This window comes from Merops nubicus, unplaced genomic scaffold (assembly GCF_000691845.1).
Source record: "Merops nubicus isolate BGI_N331 unplaced genomic scaffold, ASM69184v1 scaffold52782, whole genome shotgun sequence".
NCBI classification, from domain to species: domain Eukaryota; kingdom Metazoa; phylum Chordata; class Aves; order Coraciiformes; family Meropidae; genus Merops; species Merops nubicus.
This window is the reverse complement of record NW_008593925.1, coordinates 2499-14388: the sequence shown is the minus strand read 5'-3', so window position 1 is coordinate 14388 and position 11890 is coordinate 2499. Positions and strand designations below refer to the sequence as shown.

The window sequence follows — 11890 nt, the reverse complement described above, 5'->3', positions numbered from 1 at the left end:
CTGGCGCCATGAACCGAGTACGGTGTCATTTACAGGTTGGAGCTGTGGCTCCAGGGAGTCTGTGTGCTGTGGGGACCTTAGCTGTCCTCTACCTGCTCTACAGGCTGTTCACTTGTTCGTCTTCCTCTCCGCCTCTGCAGGCACATACCAGAGGCAATGCAGCATTTCCACCCATTTGCCAGCATCTCTCTGCCTATCTGCAGAGATAGGCAGATCTGTCCTGTCTCCTCATGGTCTCCTTGGAGTCCTTCCTTGTCATCTCACCATTGCTGTCAGGAGTATCTCCCCTTTTCTGCCTGGTTTCCCTTGCACAGCCTCCCTCATGCTGTAGACATCCCACGTGGACATCCCTGCCTCTCCCACATGGAGACTCCCAAGAATCTCTTAGGTCCCTGCTCAGCTCCTGATTCTTGTGCTTTACCTGTGGTGCTTTAGGACTCCACCAGCTTCTCCCTCACAACAAACCCAAGTCCAGACTATGTGGATATTGGTCTGTTGCAGAGTCCTAATTTTGAACGGCAGGGACAGGGAAGGTCTTTCACCTCCATGGTCTGTGGCCTGTCTTCTGATACATCTCTGAGCTGGGCTCTGAAGGAGAGCCCTGCAGGACTCAGCAATGGCATGCAGATCTTGGAGTGAGAAGGATCTCGGTCTGATGCAGCCACAGCGATCTGGTGTGAACAGAGGCACAGGCTGGCCAGGTGTAGCATCTGGCCTAGGGAATGAGAGGCACCAGGCTAGCTGGGAACTACAGACCTGGTTTTGATTGATGGAGAGGCCCAATGAGGGGCACCCTGTGGGCTGGCAGAGCATGCAGCTGGCAGAGATGCTGCAAGAGAACAATCTTGGGAAGGGACAGTGGGCCTTGAGAAAAGCAAGAACAGGGAGGTCACTGGAAAGGATGGATAGGGAAGGGAGGAGAGACGTGGGATTAGTTGAGGAGCATTGGGCGGAGGGACGATAAGGAGAGAGTCAGGAGCGTGGGTCACAGAGTGGCAGTAGTGAGACACGTAGTGGGTCGAGGGGGTGGGATGTTACTGTAAAGTCACAGCAAGCATTGTGTTTCCAGGAAGTAGGAAGCTGAGTGCAGTTTTGGTCTGAGCCTTCTTCTTCTCTTTTTCTGTGCCCCTCCCAGCACTTCCATGAGGCTGCATACATGGCAGATGACCGTCAAGACCTCCTCAATGCAATCAATGAGTTCTTGGACTGCAGCATTGTCATCCCTCCCTCGGAGGTGGAGGGGAAAGACTTGCTCAAATCCATTGCCACCTTCCAGAAGTTGCTGCTGAGGAAGAGGAAGGAGAGGGAGCAGAAGTCCATGAAAGAGGGAGCTGTCCAGGAAGCCAAAGGTCTCTCCACTCACATTTGGGCAAAAGAGTCTGTGCCTAGTGCCCTGCGTGCTTTAGTGGGTCCTCCCCTCACAGAGCCTGGCAGAGGGGTGAGCGAGGCCTGGCTCCTGCAGTGGGCAGCGGAGAGGGAGGCCAGTGGCTGTGGGTAGCTGGGGGCAGCAGGAGGCAGCGGCATGTGCAGTCGCTGAGGCCACACCAGGTTAGCGCTGCTGGAGGAAGGTCTCCATGGGGTACGTGGGAGAGGGACAGCCCAAGGTGGACCTGCGTTGCTCTGCTCAAGCCCTGCCCTCTGTGCACCTCCAGAGCTGTGTGAAGTGAAAGCTGAGGAAGAAGAGGAGGAAGCTGAGGACGACCCTTTGAAGCGAACCGGGATATTTTTTGGAGGTCTGGTTCGGGACATAAAGCGCAGGTACCCCAAATACCTCAGTGACATCAGAGACGCCTTGCACAGCCAGTGTCTCGCAGCCGTTCTCTTCATCTACTTTGCTGCTCTCTCTCCTGCCATCACCTTCGGGGGACTCCTAGGTAATGGGCCTGCTTTCTGGTCTGCTCTTTGCACGCTGGGACACTGGCTGTGTCTGTGGTGCTGTGCTGGGGTGGGCTTCGGTGCTGCTTGCTCAGGGGGAGCGGCAGTGCCGCGCCTCGGCTGCTGCCTTGTCCCCTCCCTGCCACCTGGTCTCTCCAGCCGCGGCTCCCCGGACTCCCTCTGTGCTCCCTGCCCAACACAAGGGACCTCTGACTGAGGGGACGGGGACCTGCCTCCTCTGTCTGGAGCCGTGTCTGCAGCCTGCCTGCCTGTGGTGACAGTGCCTGTGTCTTGCCTATAACACTCACACATTGTTCTCTTTCCCAGGAGAGAAAACTGAGGGTCTCATGGGGGTCTCCGAGCTGATAATCTCCACCTCGGTTTTAGGGATCCTCTTCTCCCTGCTTGGAGCCCAGCCGCTCCTGGTCATTGGCTTCTCAGGGCCTCTGCTGGTGTTTGAAGAAGCTTTTTACAAGGTACATGTGAGGCAGTGTCTGTGCTTGACACCTGCTCGCTCTGGCCTTGCACTGGAGAGGACAGCTGGCATTTCTCCACTCTCCTAAGGGCCTTTGGTGGTGTGGACTCCTCAGGTCTTGCCAGGCTGCCCTCAGCTTGGCCAGGGCTGGCTGTGGCTCTGCTGACCCTTTGCAGGTCATGTTATAGGGGCTTCTGCCTCCCATGGCTGTGTTCCATGGGCTGACCCCCTTGAGGTGTGACAGTGGTAACAGCACTCCCCCACCTGCTGACTTCGGGCTGCTCAGCCCTCAGCTCTGTGCTGCAGCCCATCCTGGCACGATGAGCACTTGTAGCTGCAGCCTAAAATACTGACCTTGTTCTTCAGGCTTCCTTTGAAAACTGTTTCACAACTTTTACCTGTGTCCAGTTTTCCTTTTATTGGAACCCAACAACATTCAGTGTACCACCTATTTGGGATGTCCCACGTACATTACTCCCACCTCTCAGGATTAGCCCAAGGGTGTGTGCAGAGATATCCTGGCCACCTAGGACGGACATGTTTCTTTCTCAAGCAGCATGACCACTGTTAAAAGCATCCCTGTGTCACCATACCTCCAAGCAGTGGGTCTAATCCTTATCCTTTTTTCTGACTCCTAGCATGTGTGGGCTTTTAAAGCATGTTTTTTCCTACAGCTAGATTTTCACCATGGTGCATCAAGAGTTTGAGCTGGTGATGCCATTGCACAGTGGGAATTTCTCTGCTCTCCTGTGACCACACTTCTCACTGACTGCTTTTGCTTTGCCCCATCATGGGTACAAAGATGTACCTCTGCCCTGTGTGAGGACACTGTCTGTGGTGGTACTGGAGAAGGCTGCAAAGGGAGGGATGTGATTTGTGCTGGAAGTAGTTGGTGTTGCTATGTGTGGATGAGCAGAGGCAGTGACGGTGGTCTGTTCTGTGGTGACATCCTGGGTACTTTTCTCCACACATATAACTGTGTGTACACAGGGTGCTGTCTGGGATCGTGCCCCAGCTAACGTAGCCTTTATGCAGCAGGACACAGCAGGCTGCTCGGGCTCTTCTTTACAGGGAACAGGCTTGTGCTGTTGTGTGCACGGAGCAGTGGAGAGCTGTGTTGGAGTAATGGCACCTCCATATGGGTAGGATGAGGAGCATCATGCATAGGATGGCTTCAGCAGAGAGTGAAGGAGGTACTGTTACAAAGACTGGAGCAGAATAGACCCACTCGGTGTGAGCTGGCTCGTGTTAATGCAAAGTCTGCAACTTTATCTGTGACTCCAGCTCTGAATTCACTGTCTCTGTGCTGGTTGCACGAGCAGATGTAGATGCTTTTTTTCCAGAAGACCTTTTGATCTTAATGGGGAGCAGATGTGCGAGACAGCCTGAAGAGTCATGAGTAACTCATTCCCTTTTCCATTTCAGTTCTGCCAGACACAAGGCATTGAGTATCTGACAGGCAGAGTGTGGATTGGTTTGTGGCTCATCGTCTTCATCTTCATTATTGTGGCAGCTGAGGGAAGTTTCTTGGTGCGCTACATCTCGCCCTTCACCCAGGAGATCTTTGCTTTCCTCATCTCCCTCATCTTTATCTACGAGACCTTCTACAAACTGTACAAGGTGAACCTTCCCCAGAGGGGTGGGCTGCTGCATCTCTTAATCCCCCAGGAACCTGCTGCAGGAGGCAAGGGAACAGGGCCAGCTCAGCCACAGCTTTCGTAGGCGTTCTGCAGAGCAGTTCTTTGCTGGCCTCTCATGCCCCAGCCCAGCTGGCCCCTGTGCCACCACAGAGGGTGGCAGGATGAGCCCCTAATGTCTATCTCCCCTTCTCTTCCTGCAGGAGGCATTAAAGAGGGGCCACTTTTCTCTCCCCAGCCCTCTCCAGCTGGGTAGGTTGCGAAGCGAGGTGACAGATGCTGGGATTGTCCGTGCCCACCATCTACTGCCCTTACCTCCCCACAGAGCAGGACAACTCCACGTCCCCCTGCCCCTCCTTGGTGTGACAGTGCCCGCTGCTTCTCTCACCTCCCCAGGTGTTTGCAGAACATCCTCTGCTGAAGTTCTACCCACCGAATGTGCAGAGTGGCCTGAATGCCAGCATGCTCTCTGCGGATGCGATGTCCCTGGGAATCAGGATGCAGCCCAACACTGCTCTCCTCTCCCTCATCCTCATGCTAGGCACCTTCTTCATTGCCTTCTTTATGCGCAAGTTCAAGAACAGCCGGTTTTTAGGAGGAAAGGTAAGAAGTTTGCAAGACCCAGATGTTAAGGACAGGAGTTGTGCCCCAAACAAATAATGCTTCTTGCTACAGACCTTTGTTCTCCAGAGCATTTGAACCATTCCCCAAAGAAACACCACAGTCCCTTAAATACCGTGCAGGAGGGCTGGTAGCAGACCAGAATGGGCTGTTGATGGTATCTGCACTGTCCTGCTCCAGTGAGCTTTGCTGGAAAGTCCCCTGGGTCTTGGGAAAGCTCTGCTGGCTGCATACAAACCTGTTAAACTGGAATATAAGAGGAAGAACTTTCAACTTGTTCCTTTTGGACATCTCTGTATGTACATGCAGGAATCTGTTTAGTACCTGGAGCACCATCTGAACAGGCCCCTAGGAGCAATGAGCCAGTCACTCTAGAGTGGCTGAGGACTGTGTGTTATGTGGACAGCGAGACGCACAGCCCCATGGGTCAAAGCTGGGTTCACTTGCCCTGCTCATGAGCAGCACTCAGCTTTGCTGTGTTGCTTGACCCCATCCGGGACTTCGCTTTGCCACAGGCTCCCTGTAGCAGGGTGGGTGTATGGAGCTGGCCCGCTCCCTTTGCCAGTGAGGGTGTTTGTTCTGCAGGCTCGGCGGATCATTGGAGACTTCGGGATCCCCATCTCCATCCTGGTCATGGTGCTGGTGGATTACACCATCACTGACACATACACGCAGGTAGGCCCCAATGCTGCCCTCGGACCCCCTCCTGCAGCCCAGCAGCGATCCCAGTGGCACCGTGGCCTGCGCTCGTGCAATGGGGTTTTGGGTTTCCTACCTCTTTAGTCATAAAGGCACACAGCAAACCGAGACACTCCCCTCGTCCTTGCTCCCATGCTGAAGGGAATCTCCGAGGGTCTTGCTGAGACTGAGACCAGAGCTACAGGGACTGGAGAACCCTGGTATCCCTCTGGTATTCCAGCTGTTAGCAGGAGAGGCTTTAGGGGACCTTGTTTGTAGCTCTGCAAACTTGCAGTTGATCAACAGAACATAAACTGGTTATGCACACCGAAGGGGGTGGAATATAGAGTGGTTTCAGTGGGGTACTTGTCGAAGGTTTAGTACTTAACATGTTTATACTCTCCTTGATTATTGACTATTAAATATTTTGATCACTTTATTTCAAACACAACAATCTCTTCCGTAGTTTATGCACAAACTTAAATGTTATGAAACAAACCTATGCCAGAGGTTTCCTCCCCCCTCCCCCTGCCACCTCCAGCCCTGCTTTTTTAGCAGTGGTTAGTTTTGTTTGTTTGTTTTGGTGTTTTTTTTTCAACTAACACTGGGGAGAGGGTGAAAGGTATTTCCTGTTCAGCATGCAAGCTTTTTATCAACACAGCCCAAGGCTTAATGGAATCCAAATGCATTTTTATTCATTTAAATTCCAATGAAAAATCTGGGTTTACCAGACATTAGTAAAATCATGCACTTTGTTAGATCCTTTTCATACCATTCTACACTTCTACAATTAATATCAAAAGCATTATCACTGCAGTACGAACTCAGCATATGTACAAAGCTTTCAGAGAAAATGGTAGTTACACAGCTTAGCTCAAGTACAAGCATTCCAGGAATATTATTCATACTTACGCTGATTAACATAAATGCAAATCATAAACTCTCCCTGCAGAGCTCACACAGGCATATGGTAAGAGCTGCTGTAGAGCAGTGCAGAGCTGAGAGTTCAAATGCTGGTGAACGCTGGGTCAGGACGATGTACAGCTAGGAGTCTGCGTGGTCTCTGATGGAAGCACAAATATTCTCTCTGAACACAATCAGAGTGAGGTCATTTCCAGAGAATGGGGCAACTTCTGGAGTCCATGCTGAAAAAACAGTACTGAAAAATGTCTTAGAAGAGGCTTGGAAAAACTGGAAAGCCACTTCAGAGAAGGGTGGGCAGTTCAGGACACTTGACTTGTCCAAGCGGAGGTTGAGGAGCATTTTAACCATGGTCTGCAAACACTGACATGGTGGTGAGGTTCCTGAGGGAAGATACTTCCTTTCTCGCTTGGACAAAAACCAAGGGAATTCCCATAGCTGAAAGGAAATGAGACAGGCCCCTGTTTGGGGACATGGGATTTTTGTACTTCAAGGGGGTTATCCATGAGAAAGTCCTGCTTGGGTCACCGTGGCTGTCCCATCATCTGAGGCATGCAGACCAGGGAGAGCAGGAGAATCAAGGCTAGTCCTGTGTGAGGCTGTGGGCACGTGTGTATTGATAAGTAACTGCTGGGTTCTGTGGCTACACCACCAGAAGCTGAATGTCCCCTCTGGCCTGTCAGTCACATCTCCTCACAAGCGTGGCTGGTTCATTCACCCCATGGGCAGCAGTGGGACCTTTCCGATGTGGATGATGTTTGCTTCTGCCATCCCTGCCCTCCTGGTCTTCATTCTTATCTTCATGGAGACACAGATCACTACGTGAGTACCTTCCCTGCGAACACCAACCATCACTAACCCCTGGGCAAGCAAGGCTGGGATGGGTGCTGGTGCCTTTCGTGTGGAGATGCACCTGGCATCCCAGAGAGAGAGCAAAGGCATGATCCTGGCAATTTCAAACTGTACCTTCTTGGGTTCTCCCATTATCTCTTGGCTCCCCTCCTGGCATACAGAGTGGTGGAGACCTGCCTCCGCCAAGCACAGGAGGGAACCTCTAACCTGAGGTTGACAGTCACTGTCCCTCTCCTCAGCCATCTCCTTGTTCCCATAAGTTCTCTCTCCAGGGAATGAACATTGTTCCCAGCCACAGTGCTGTCCCTGGGCACTGGGCTGGGCCTGGCACTGACTTGGGCTCTTTTTCCTTCCAGGCTAATTGTGAGCAAGAAGGAGAGGAAGCTGCTGAAAGGCTCTGGCTTCCACCTGGACCTGCTGCTCATTGGCACCATGGGGGGGCTTTGCGCACTCTTCGGGCTGCCCTGGCTGACCGCGGCGACGGTGCGCTCCGTCACCCACGTCAACGCCCTGACGGTCATGAGCAAGGCCATTGCACCTGGAGAGAAGCCCAAGATCGAGGAGGTGAAGGAGCAGCGTGTGACCGGAGTGCTTATTGCTGCCCTTGTCGGTGAGCCTCTGCTCGGGTGAAGGAGCAAGAGAGGAGGTCAGGGCTGACCACTTGAATCTCCTGGCAGTGTCCCTGCCCCGTGGGCCACTTGCTGCAGGACTGCCCCCACTTGCACTCAGCTCCCCTCTGGCAACCTTCAGTACCCCCTGCCATGGTCACTCCATCTCTGCAACCCTTCCAGCTAGACCCCTCTTGACCTTCCTTTCCCTCACACCCCGGGACAGACAGACAGGAGGTGAGAGAGAGGAGGCAGCGGAGGTGGGGAGGGTCTGACACGAGACACGCGATGCCCTGAGCTCTGTCTGTGCAGGTTTGTCCATTGTGATGGGGAACATGCTGCGGCAGATCCCGCTTGCTGTGCTCTTCGGCATCTTCCTCTACATGGGGGTTACGTCGCTCACTGGCATCCAGCTCTACGAGCGGCTGCTCCTGATCTTCATGCCATCCAAGCACCACCCTGACCACATCTATGTTGTTAAGGTGAGTCAAGCGGGGTTGCAGGGAAGCAGGTAATGGGGAGCAGAGGAAGAAGAGGCAAGTGAGGGGAGGGTGGTGCTTTACCAAAATGATGTTTGCCTTGGTGGCCCCTCTTGGCTTCAAGTTTGTGCCAAAAAGTGAGTGAAAGTGGGACTCTAGGACAGCATGCTGACAGGCTGCATACAGGAGTGTATTGCCAGGCTGTTGTATGGACAGACTGTTTATAGGAGTGATGCATTGTTTGTGTGGCTGTAGGGCCACTGCCCTGCCAGGTGGGTACGCTGCTAGGTTGCTCAGAGGCTGAGGTGTTACAGGGTTCTGCCTTGCTGGAGAGTACAGGCAGGCAGAGCATGGAACAGTGTTGTGTTACTGCACTGTTCTATGCAGAAGGGTTTTGTTTTACCAGTTGGGTCTTCATTCTTATCTGTGTGAAACAACACTGTGTTCTTAGACTGGATTTACCTCCCTAGGTGAAGACCTGGAGAATGAATCTCTTCACCTGCATTCAACTAGCCTGCATTGTGTTGCTGTGGGTGGTGAAATCTACGGTGGCATCCTTGGCCTTCCCCTTTGTCCTGATAATGACGGTGCCCTTGCGACGCTTCGTGCTGCCCCGCTTCTTCCACGACAGGGAGCTCAAAGCGGTAAGCAGATGACTGTCCTCACAGTCTAGCTTGCAACACTGGGGTGAGGTTGAGGAGACTGGACAGTCTGAAAGGCTGGGAGATCCTGGGCCGGCAAAGCCTTGGCTTTCCCTGCGGTTGTCTGGAGTTCTTTGTCCAACAGCAGTAGGTGGGTGGCTGGCTTCCTCAGAGCTTGTAGCTCTAAGAGTGCAGTGTGGGGTGGATGGGCACCTTAAGGCAAGGAAATGGAGGATCCTATCATGCAGAGGCCTGGAATAAGGGTTTCCTCTTCCATTCTCTTGCCCATTTATCAAGAGACGCCCCATTTCCCCACTGAAACAGCAGCAGGGATAGCCCGGCAGCACAGTGCAGTGTGTGGCTGCTTGGCACAGGAGCACGTAACCACACTACCAGGGAGCTGGCAGCTCTTCTGCTACTGCCAACATCCTGAGCTCCTGTTGGGGGGCAGCCTGGAGCAGCACCCAGAAACACCCAAAGCCTCAGTGATGGGACACTGTTAAACAAGAATGTTTACAGGAAGAGGCATCAGGGTGGGAATGCATAGATGGACATGAGAGGCAAAAAAGGAGCCTGTTGGGAGGGGGAGGAGCAGGAGCTTTGCTGTGCCAGCGCAGCCCAGCTGCTTGCCTGGCTGCACACCGCTCCCTCGGTGCCAGGCCTGGCCCCGCGCGGGGCTCGGCTGCGGCCCTCAGAGCCCGGTCTCTGCCTCTCCCCAGCTGGACTCAGAAGACGCGGAGCCAAACTTTGACGAGGATGGCCGGGACGAGTACAACGAGCTGCACATGCCTGTGTGAGCTGGGAGCTGCCCGCCCCACTCATGGGACAGGCCACTCGTGCCTGCTCGTCCCTCCCGAGGACTAACTGGAGACTTGCTGCGAAGCACATGATCTCCTGCCTGGACCGAGGAACGGCTGTTCCATAGCCCCACAGGAGGCAGCCCCGGCTCCTGCTGCCCCTTCACTCGCTCAGCAGAGGCTGAGTCTCTCTCCTCTTGGACCTTGTGGGCTGAGAGATGCCTCTCACATCCCAAGCTGTGTGGGCCCTGAGTGCCTGTGGGTCAGGAGTCTGCCCCCTCCCTGCTGGAGGCAGTCTGTGCCTGGTCTCCAGGTGGTGAAGGGGAGACTTGCCAGCTGGTGCCACTGTGTTCCCCTCTGCTACCACGAAACTTGGGTGTCTCAGCACTACATGCCACAGGGATGGGCTGGGTGCTGCCCGTGGATGGCCAGTGGGCATCTCCCAGGTCAGCAGCCTCCTTGCTCAACTGGTGGATACCTTGCTCCTGCTCCGTCTGCCCTCTTCCAGGAGTCCTCATGCTGGGCCTGTGCCACAGCCCCTGCCCCCCAGGGCTGCTGCAGCATGGCAGACAGACAAGGAGGGACCAGCACCCTGGCCCTGTCCTCCAGACCATCATCTGCCTAGTCACCCTCCTACAGGACTGTTTTCAGCTCTTGTTCAGCATGGGAGAGGCAGTTTGCTTCCTTCCAATTTTCCCAGCCCTCTTCCCAAGAGAAAACTGCATGGGGAGGGGAGGCTGGGCACAAGCAGGTATCCTGAAACCTCATATGCCTGCCCTCTTGCAGGGACTAAGAGGAGTCCTTTTCCATTCTGCACCTCTGCAAAGGTTGCAGGAGTAAAAACTCATCACAGGGCTGCATCCAAGTTCCTGATCCCTCCATTCTTGTCCTTGAGAACAAACCACATTGAAAAAGCTATATAAGAGGTAACAGTGCTGGAGCACAAAACTGTCCTTTGTGTCCCTTCCCTTTCCCTGTGCAGTGATCCACTGAAGCTGGTTCCCTGACCCCTACAAGGAAGCCACTGAAACCTCCAGCCCCAACTGTGCTGCCATACCTGGGTGACCTTTCATGTTCTGGGGTGCCCTCCAAGTGAGATAGAGCAGTGTTTAGCATGCCAGCACTCAGCCCCTGTCACCTCTGGGCAGCTCTGAACACCCTTCTGCCTGGCAGGGCTGTCCCTTGGGGTCTCCCTGGGCTGGCAGCCCTTGTTCAGAGCTGCCCCAGAAAGTGCTGATGGTGCCCTCGCTGCCAGTGGCAGCTCTGAGGGTAGTGCCAGAGGAGACAGGCACCCCAGCTTCTCCCTGATGGTCAGAGCTGGAGTGGCCTTGTGGAGGAGACTGGGATGCCTGCTTTGCTACTGGATGTGGGACAAGCCACTGCCCCCGTTCCCACTTACCAGCCTGGCTCCTGTGAGAAGTGGTGAGTGCTTCGTTACCAGGAGGGTCCAATGCCTTCCCTGGGAGGCTGCAGAAATATCCTACCAGAAAGAGAAACCTCCCCCCGAGGCAGGTTCCTGCTCCACAGCTGGCCCCCGCAGGGCATGGGGTGGAGAGACGAGTGTCTCTGTGTTTGTGGCCATGTGTGTCCTGTCCTCCCCGTGTAGTGTAGGAGGCCTGTTGTCGCTGTGCATTGTGACTCCTGACTGTAGTGGAAACAGCTACACCAATAAACTCTTCACAGGAACCATGTCTGGATCTCCACTTTTATTTGTTAATTTGCAATAAACTGATTAAAATTCCCTGGCACAAAACTATTTCTTGCCCATAACAGGAGCCAGTGAGAGAGCAAACTCCAGATGGAGTGGAGACTGTCACCTTGTCACCAGCTACCAGCATGGGGGTGGGCACTCCACCAAGCAGCCTGGTTGCTGTAGAGCCCCTGTGGTGGCTGCTGGAAACAGGAGGCTGAGCCCCATATATAACCAAAAACACATACTCATCCCTGCTTGCATCCATACACACATGCATGCATGCATGTGCCTGCATGCTCAGCAGCACACACTGCCCATCTCTTTACCCAGCTACATGCAGAATGGTAGGGCCATGGGCTGAGCATAGAAGAAACATCTCATTAAAGACACATTTCTTCCATGCTTTCTTCCCAGGCAGGAGCTGAGTGAGGCCCTCGTGAGCTGCTGGCTGCCTGCAGCCCACGTGGTGGTAGGTTGGATGTTGTGCTTTCCCGGGTGCTGCTGCTGGGAGTAGGTGGTTGTCTGACCACCTGTGGTCAGGGTTGCTGGCTGCTGCTGGGGCTGGCTGCTGCCACGGAGGAGGTGGCAGAGGGCTGAGCCCACTGGGGTGCAG

General features: G+C 54.2%; 1 protein-coding gene across 1 annotated transcript in view; it reads left to right on the top strand.

Annotated features, from left to right (window-relative positions):
- SLC4A3 (solute carrier family 4 (anion exchanger), member 3) overlaps positions 1–9584 on the top strand; it is a 15147-nt gene extending 5563 nt beyond the window's left edge. Inside the window, exons 7-17 of the mRNA XM_008935558.1 lie at positions 1136–1381; positions 1676–1874; positions 2203–2351; positions 3776–3970; positions 4384–4590; positions 5194–5283; positions 6863–7029; positions 7416–7669; positions 7980–8149; positions 8617–8790; positions 9507–9584. Of these exons, the coding sequence (XP_008933806.1) occupies positions 1136–1381; positions 1676–1874; positions 2203–2351; positions 3776–3970; positions 4384–4590; positions 5194–5283; positions 6863–7029; positions 7416–7669; positions 7980–8149; positions 8617–8790; positions 9507–9584 (1929 nt within the window). The remainder of the gene's footprint in view (positions 1–1135; positions 1382–1675; positions 1875–2202; positions 2352–3775; positions 3971–4383; positions 4591–5193; positions 5284–6862; positions 7030–7415; positions 7670–7979; positions 8150–8616; positions 8791–9506) is intronic.
- Positions 9585–11890: the final 2306 nt, after the last annotated feature.